We start from the raw sequence: 9,111 nt of genomic DNA, 5'->3' as shown, positions 1-9,111 counted from the left end.
AGGTCAATAAATTTGCACATGGTCAAAGAGGGCCCAAATGTCACACGGGCACTTGCCATGATGTGTGTGAGTTTATGTGCATGGTGCCATAGCTAGCGCTGAAGCACATACTATCTCACTGTTAATATGGTACTCCTTTCCTCCATTTCTGCACTCACAATCAGCCTCTCTCGAATTGTCGTGGCAAAAGAAGAGAGAAAACTTGGCTGAGAAAGATAATAATTTTGGTGTGTGGGGTTGAGGTCGGGTAAACAAAGAAGAGTTGTAACATGCCTTCGGAGGCAGAACTGTTTGCACGGTAGAGTATATGTTGTGTGAAACTCTGTGTTTCTAAAGTGGACTTGATCTGAGAAGAGGAATTTTTTTTCATAACTCAAGACTGAAAATGAGAGCATGTGGTGATGCTACACTTCACATTCATGACATTTCTATTTGATTTCAGTCTCTATTTGATTTCAGTTGCTCCACATGATGAAAGCACTAGTTTTCAGAAGCACTGCGTCTCAATTGGTTATTTTGAAAATTCACCTCCCCCTTTTTACAAGGTTTTGTGTGTGAGTGTGTGCGTGTGTGTGTGTGTGTGTGTGTGTGTGTGTGTGTGTGTGTGCGCGTGTTTCCACCTTTCTTGTAACCCAGGAAAGACTACTCGCAAGTCCGAAACTTTGTGCGGAGATTGGAAAGTTCTTGTGCACACCAAGACTTTCGAAAAGCTAACGTACGACAATGCCCTGGATGCATGCCGCAAGAACGTCGGGTTTTTCCTGCCAAGCGAGGCACTATGGAATAGCGTATTGATGGAAATGAAGACTGGCACTGGTGAATGCAGAGAGCTTGCCGCAACATTTGACCAAATCCCTCTCTGGTTCACACGGCATGGGAAAGAAAGAGACAGAGCGCTGTTTTCATCAATTTGCGTTGGTAAGTGGAGGCTATAATATGCGTGTGTTCACCTCATTGGCCTCGCTCGTTCCTCATTTCTTTTGTCCACTTGGCTTACGTGAAGACTAGCCAAGCTTGCTTGGAGATGTCAACGCGGACAAGCGTATAATAATTATCTGTGTACCTAAGCTTTCGAAAGGAGCAAAAGCGAGACCCAGGGCTAGACTATGTGTACAATATATACAATAGTTTATCAGGTGGGGTTTTAGGCCGCGGTCTCACCAAGTTCAGCCGTTTTTGGCTTGCGCCGAAAGTGGCTTGCGACTAGCCAGCTGACGGTCACACCAAAACTGGCTGATGCGGGCATCGCTATCTGTATTTTATTATGTGCAATGGTGGTGATCCAAATAATTTCCCCTGAGAATCACCTTACTTTGCCGATGATGAAAAATACCAGGCTTTGTTGCCGGACGAAGCGACACGTTTTCGAATTTGTTGATGAAGACGATACTGAGGAGGCCCTCCCTTCATTCGCAGCAAACTTTTTCAGTTTTTCTAAGATCCAGGCGCGTTTGCTCGTATCCTTTTTCATTGTCGTCTGATACCGCGGTTTTGCTTCATACCACAGCTCGACCAATTGGTGCTCCAGTCCCACGATCCAACTATCCATGGCTGACAACGAAAACCCTCAAACACTTCACACAACTACGGTACAATACAAGAGAAAAAGAAACTACCTGACTACAACAAATGTCAACTCAAGTTCTTCAACTCCTCTTGCACATTTGCCCTTCAGCCAAAATTATGCAGCCACTTTCAGCTTTTCAGCGCTTCCAAAAGGGCTGAAAGCTAGAAGTGTCTGGTGCCCCGATTTTCAGCCGTTTCCATGGAAACCTCAGCCGAAAAAAGCGCTTTATTTGGCTGAACGGCTGAATCGGGCTCGGTGTGACCCCGGCCTTAAGGGGATGCATGGCTGCATATGTGTAGGATGGCTGGTGCATATCATCCATGGTCATTATGTGCATGCTAAACCTAGGTGGAAATTTTTAGGGGGGGGGGGGCACGTGCCTCCCCCCCCCCCAACATGTCTCATTCGGGCCACGCACCTGCCAAGTCAGTACGTAAAGCTGTGGCATTCTTATTACAGTCAGACCTCGCTTATCCGGTCCTCTTATATCTGGATCCCGCCATCCAGAAGAAAATATCTAGGTACAGATTTACAGCATACGTAGTGCATCCAACATAACAAGTGTTCGGTTATCCGGTTCCTTCGCCTAACCGGATATTTTTGTGGAAAGCGGATGTGTAAGGTTAAAGAAAGGGCTGACTGTATTGCTTTTTTTTAAAGCTGATCATAATATCCAAACGAAAGAAGGCTCGGAAGCATTCCCACAATTTTACACATCCAGTCCAGGGATGAATTTATCCGGTATCGCATCGCAGTTTGCTACGCAAAATCGATCTACTGCTACTCAAAAATGACAGTGACACGCAGAAAACTGCCATACATACATGTACATCCTATCCATGCTTTTTGTAGCTTACGCCACAATTGAGATTTTGCATAGAAAAAACTGTTATATGCAAAAACATGGCAGTAAATTCTTCCCTGCAGTCCACAAGTCACTTCTCATAAGTTATGGAAAGTTTACTGTGAAAACATGCAGTCAAGCCCAGGGTTACCAAACAGAGGTTTGGAAGGCCAGGAAGGCTAGGGAGGCGTTGCTAGACAAGAGAAAAGTGCTAGGTGAGTATCGCGTCAATCCTACAATACATTGCGCACATTATTCCCTCCACTTCCCTCCAATATGCCACCGCCTCCCCCCCCCCCCCCCCGTGGTGCAGTATCTGATGGTTCTGTGGTATTCAGTAAATAAAAAGAGGAAGAAAAATAGGTGTACGCATCAACGCGGCAAGGCCCAGTCAGCACTACCTGTCGCAGACGTCGGCTGCTCTGGCTGGGCCATGTTGTTCGCGAAGGAAGTAACTCGGCGTCCTACTAAGCACTGGAGATGGCAATTAATACCCGGGACATCAAGCGCCCACGTGGCCGACCCCATCTCAGATGGATTGACAATATTAAAAATGATCTAAAGCACGCCAATATTGATATTTCTGACTGTTTTGAACTGGCTCTAGACAAGAAAAAATGGCTGATGCTTGTGGAAAAATGTGCTGCGCTTGCATAGTTGTTCTTACTGCAATACGTTCTAACAATAATGAGATGCCTTTTGTTGGCTCTTCTGCCTGGATTTTGTTGACAGATGCGTTAAGCCCATGGATCCTTCCATGAGTGACATGCGAACTGTAACTATTATCATTTTCCCGTTTGTCTCTTTCCCTCAAACCAGTTAATATTTTATGACTTGGGGCTCCCCGCGTGCTAGTTTGTACGTGAAGTGTGTGGGTTACAGTGAGGGCTGCGTCCCACCCGCCTGTGTGGATTCACAGGAAGTGTGAGTTACGAAGTCTGAAGAAAACGTTGAACGGTCTCTGCTGGGACGACGACTACACCATAGCTCAGTGGTTAGAGCATCGCTGGCTACAAGCGAGGGTCCCTGGTTCGAGTCCTGGTGGTGACAGTCAATTTTTTCTTCAGACTTTTCCCGTTTGTCTCTTTCCCTCAAACCAGTTAATATTTTATGACTTGGGGCTCCCCGCGTGCTAGTTTGTACGTGAAGTGTGTGGGTTACAGTGAGGGCTGCGTCCCACCCGCCTGTGTGGATTCACAGGAAGTGTGAGTTACGAAGTCTGAAGAAAACGTTGAACGGTCTCTGCTGGGATGACGACTACACCATAGCTCAGTGGTTAGAGCATCGCTGGCTACAAGCGAGGGTCCCTGGTTCAAGTCCTGGTGGTGACAGTCAATTTTTTCTTCAGACTTTTCCCGTTTGTCTCTTTCCCTCAAACCAGTTAATATTATTATTATTATTGAGTTAGGAAGTCTGAAGAAAACGTTGAACGGTCTCTGCTGGGATGACGACTACACCATAGCCCAGCGGTTAGAGCATCGCTGGCTACAAGCGAGGGTCCCTGGTTCGAGTCCTGGTGGTGACAGTCAATTTTTTCTTCAGACTTTTCCCGTTTGTCTCTTTCCCTCAAACCAGTTAATATTTTATGACTTGGGGCTCCCCGCGTGCTAGTTTGTACGTGATGTGTGTGGGTTACAGTGAGGGCTGCGTCCCACCCGCCTGTGTGGATTCACAGGAAGTGTGAGTTACGAAGTCTGAAGAAAACGTTGAACGGTCTCTGCTGGGATGACGACTACACCATAGCCCAGCGGTTAGAGCATCGCTGGCTACAAGCGAGGGTCCCTGGTTCGAGTCCTGGTGGTGACAGTCAATTTTTTCTTCAGACTTTTCCCGTTTGTCTCTTTCCCTCAAACCAGTTAATATTTTATGACTTGGGGCTCCCCGCGTGCTAGTTTGTACGTGAAGTGTGTGGGTTACAGTGAGGGCTGCGTCCCACCCGCCTGTGTGGATTCACAGGAAGTGTGAGTGACGAAGTCTGAAGAAAAAGTTGAACGGTCTCTGCTGGGATGACGACTACACCATAGCCCAGTGGTTAGAGCATCGCTGGCTACAAGCGAGGGTCCCTGGTTCGAGTCCTGGTGGTGACAGTCAATTTTTTCTTCAGACTTTTCCCGTTTGTCTCTTTCCCTCAAACCAGTTAATATATGACTTGGGGCTCCCCGCGTGCTAGTTTGTACGTGAAGTGTGTGGGTTACAGTGAGGGCTGCGTCCCACCCGCCTGTGTGGATTCACAGGAAGTGTGAGTTACGAAGTCTGAAGAAAACGTTGAACGGTCTCTGCTGGGATGACGACTACACCATAGCCCAGTGGTTAGAGCATCGCTGGCTACAAGCGAGGGTCCCTGGTTCGAGTCCTGGTGGTGACAGTCAATTTTTTCTTCAGACTTTTCCCGTTTGTCTCTTTCCCTCAAACCAGTTAATATTATTATTATTATTATTAAGAAAAACAGTGTAGCCGTGCAATGCAGGATACCACATTGCGACTCACTGGAATCCCACCCTCACCCCTGTTATTCATTTCATTTACTTTTGGGATAATTGTCAAAAGGATTTCATGCGCGGTTTGTATCTCAATGCCTAATATTTTGGGTACCAGTTTTGAAATAGTTCTGATCAACTCTTCCTATATATTCCTTTGTGTTGCGATTTGTGAATACCAGGAGCACGTCTGCCAGGTGGCGCAGTCTCCAGCCGCGGCATTCGCCGAGACGAAGGTGTCAACTACATTGAGGAGAGCAGTCATGTGAAGTGTCTAGATGGCTACCGGACATCATTGCGTGAGAGCATACCCGCCAAGCCATATAAGGGTATCTGGCAGAACACTGCTGGTTGCTACAGTAAGTTATCATATTCCTATTCTTCTTCTTATTATTATTTTTTACTCTGTTCACATAACCAGCTCGAAAGAATAAGGAAAGGCAACGGTACGGAGACTAGGGCAGAAGTGACAACTTATGACCCGGAGCTGCACCGAGACGCAGGAGTGATGGTGCGACATTGATGACTCTGCCGACCTGAGGTCTCGGCGTCACGGCCAAAAACACGCACACAAAAAAAGGAAAGAACGTTTTAAGTTTCAAGGCAAAAATATCTCTGAGAACAATAAACTTGTACAAGTAGTTTTGACGGTATGCGATCTAGTTTCACCGGTGGACAGTGTGTCATAACTCGAAGCATTCCGTGCTTCTGAGTATGTCTGAGATTGCAAAAGTATGTATGGAAGTCGATCTCTCCGATTTCGTTCGAAATTCGCGGCAACTAGGTTCCTACTAATTTTGGGTGTAAATCAATCGTGCGTGGCGCTTGGAAGGTTTCTGAAGGGAAACTCAAACAGGCATGCCCATCAAAAATAGTCGAAAATCGCATTCTATAATGGCCTACAACGAGTCACGCCAGAGGGTACACGGTCGAGCTGCGAACAAAATTCCATCAAGCCAACATTGCATCACCTTCGAAGAGTTCCTAGAGCAGTATGGCTTAGCCACGCTAGCATCCCAGAAACGAGGGACATCGCCCCTGATGCCACATGTGATCGTCTTGAGAGTAGCCAATTTGCAAGTGCAGATAAAACAGCCAGCTACGTGCTCATTTGGCACGAGCTCTGCACCGACAGATATTGGAACCCACCTTTTAGCACTGAAGATATGACTGCCATCTTCCTTGGGGGTTTTCTTGACATGACTGTGATATCAGAATACAAGAACACTCTGTGATGTCAGAATACCAGAATACTCTGTGATGTCAGAATACTAGAACACTCTGTGATGTCCGAGCAGAATACAAGAATACTCTGTGAAGTCAGAATACTAGAACACTCTGTGATGTCAGAATACTAGAACACTCTGTGATGTCAGAATACAAGAATACTGTGTGGCATCAGAATATACTTCGACGTATTGCTAATGCTGCTGTTTTCTCCTGTATCAGATGTCTTTTCCTGACTTTCAACCATGGTTGAATCAACTGTGCCTGGTGTGTGTCTCGACCTTGTTTAGAGTATGTGAATGAAATCAGTAGAAGCACCAAACTCGCTCCAATAAAAGAAGATGGATATCAGCTTGATTACCAACGTAAGTCCAGTGTGCGTATGTGTCTTTGTGTGTGTGTGTGTGTGTGTGTACATGTGTATGTGTGTGTGTGTGTGTGGGGGGGGGGGTGTCTGTGTGTCTGTGTGTGTCTGCATGCGCACGTGCCTTTGTGCGTGTGTGTGTGTGTATCTGCGTGTGTGTTTTTGAGTGGATTGATGTGTTTGTATGAGTGTGTAATACTGACCAACCACTAAAATCCCAATCCCTTGACATGACATGCAGAATCCCTTGATTTCTCTCAAAATCGCTAAATGGCCCAAAAAAACAGTGAAGAAGAGCCTTTCCCACCAAAAAAGGTTCGACAGCACAGACTCTTTGTACAGCACAGTTCGACCATGCAGTGCACTTCGATCAGTCGGGGCACGCCTAGCGCGCCTGCCAGTGCAGATGGTGCAGGCTAGGCTGGTCAGGTCTTAAAGGTGCGGAGCACAGTTCGAAGTGCGGGTGCGCACCGTGCATACTTTGAAGAAGAAAAACCCCCGGGGCATTCGAGGGCGAAACCATGGAGTTTTCAGAAACTAAGTGGATCAGACAAAAAGTGTGACTTTTCCGGGAGTTTGTTTGAAATGTGGATCAGCACATGAGGCGGGGGGGGGGGGGGGGGGGGGGGTTCACAGGAGTCCTTGTACCCTCTCCATATGAAGCTAAATTTCGGTCGAGAAACATGCACAATAGCGTGATCTGCATGCACAGTACTCTTATACTTAGTAACGTTGGGAGCATGCTATGAACTTTAATGCTGTGCGTCATGCGCTCGAAACTATTGCCTATTGCCACAAACTGTGATGGTCCAAACAAGAGCAGAAACAACCTCAGGCGTGCACACATCGTTGTTTGTGATCTGAAGTGTGCTACGCACATGCACAGCCACATTCCCAAGAAAAGCCCATGTTCCCACTGCAAGCTTGGCGCTCATGCCCGGGATCTCTTGATTTGCAGGCGAGCCTCATTTGCGCTGTGGGCCCACATTCACAACACCACGCCGTGAGTGTTGGCCAAGAGCACAGCGTGGAGAGTTGGACGGTTCAGATTATTTTGAAATGGCCAAGTTTGTCGCTAGTACCGCTGAGCCTCATTTGGCCAGTTTGCTCACTGGCTGTTGAGAGCCGAAAGTTGAAATTTGGAAGCACTGAAGGACCACCTAGAAATGATATCACCGTAAGAATCACACCCTTCACACCCTGACCTCAGTGAAGTGGCCAAACAAATTTCAGTGATTAACAGGATGGTCAGAGCATTGCTGAGGAGAGGCAAGATTCCGGGTTTCGAGTCCTGGTGACCTGGTGGTGGGGCTGGCGTTTGCCGTTTTGTTTCTCTCTCTTCAGGCAGTTCACTTCCCCGACTGATCCTTTTTAATTTTGAAGTTGTCTTAATCCTTAACACTTTTAGACTATCATCACTGGAGTCCAAAACCTGGCTGCACCTTCTAGTCCCATAGCTCAGTTGTTAGAGCATTGCTCATAACAAGCAAGGTCATGGGTTAAAGTCCTGGTGGGCCTGGTATTTTGTTCTCTTTTCGGACAGTTCACCTCTCCGGCTGATCCTTTGAATTTCAAGTTCTCCCGATACATTAAAGATGATTTTCTTTTTAACAGTACAGTCAGACCTCGCATTACCGCACACATTCGTTTTCCACAAAAAATATCCGGATAGGCGAGGAAACCGGAAAATCGAACACACATACTGTATATGTATCTGCATGGCATATGCTGTAAATTGGTAACCAACGATTTTCTTCCGGATGACGAGAGATCCGGATAAACGAGGACCGGTTAAGCTAGATCTGACTGTAGTGACTCTGGGATCACTGGTCGATCCTCTGGACAAGGGCAGATCACTGGTCGGTCCCCTGGACAAGGGCAGATCACTGGTCAGTCCCCTGGACAAGGGCAGATCACTGGCCGGTCCCCTGGACAAGGGCAGATCACTGGCCGGTCCTCTGGACAAGGGCAGATCACTAGCCGGTCCTCTGGACAAGGGCAGATCACTGGTCGGTCCTCTGGACAAGGGCAGATCACTGGCCGGTCCTCTGGACAAGGGCAGATCACTGGCCGGTCCTCTGGACAAGGGCAGATCACTGGTCGGTCTTCTGGACAAGGGCAGATCACTGGCCGGTCCTCTGGACAAGGGCAGATCACTGGTCGGTCCTCTGGACAAGGGCAGATCACTGGTCGGTCCCCTGGACAAGGGCAGATCACTGGTCGTTCCCCTGGACAAGGGCAGATCACTGGTCGGTCCCCTGAACAAGGGCAGATCACTAGTCGGTCCCCTGGACAAGGGCAGATCACTGGCCGGTCCTCTGGACAAGGGCAGATCACTGGTCGGTCCTCTGGACAAGGGCAGATCACTGGTCGGTCCTCTGGACAAGGGCAGATCACTGGTCGGTTCTCTGGACAAGGGCAGATCACTAGCCGGTCCTCTGGACAAGGGCAGATCACTGGTCGGTCCTCTGGACAAGGGCAGATCACTGGCCGGTCCTCTGGACAAGGGCAGATCACTGGTCGGTCCTCTGGACAAGGGCAGATCACTGGTCGGTCCTCTGGACAAGGGCAGATCACTGGTCGGTCCTCTGGACAAGGGCAGATCACAGGTCGGTCCTCTGGACAAGGGCAG

At 48.0% G+C, this 9,111-nt stretch overlaps 1 protein-coding gene across 1 annotated transcript; it reads left to right on the top strand.

The window, feature by feature from the left end:
• Positions 1–657: 657 nt before the first annotated feature.
• Positions 658–7,601, top strand: LOC135827123 (uncharacterized). Its single transcript, XM_065339648.1, has 4 exons — positions 658–918; positions 5,071–5,247; positions 6,406–6,480; positions 7,438–7,601. Exons 1-4 carry the CDS (start codon positions 795–797, stop codon positions 7,599–7,601), a joined length of 540 nt encoding a protein of 179 aa, XP_065195720.1. The 5' UTR covers positions 658–794.
• Positions 7,602–9,111: the final 1,510 nt, after the last annotated feature.

The sequence above is a fragment of the Sycon ciliatum genome, chromosome 11, assembly GCF_964019385.1.
Source record: "Sycon ciliatum chromosome 11, ocSycCili1.1, whole genome shotgun sequence".
Classification (NCBI taxonomy): Eukaryota; Metazoa; Porifera; class Calcarea; order Leucosolenida; family Sycettidae; genus Sycon; species Sycon ciliatum.
The sequence above is the reverse complement of the archived record's forward strand: the minus strand, read 5'-3'. Positions and strand labels throughout refer to the sequence as shown.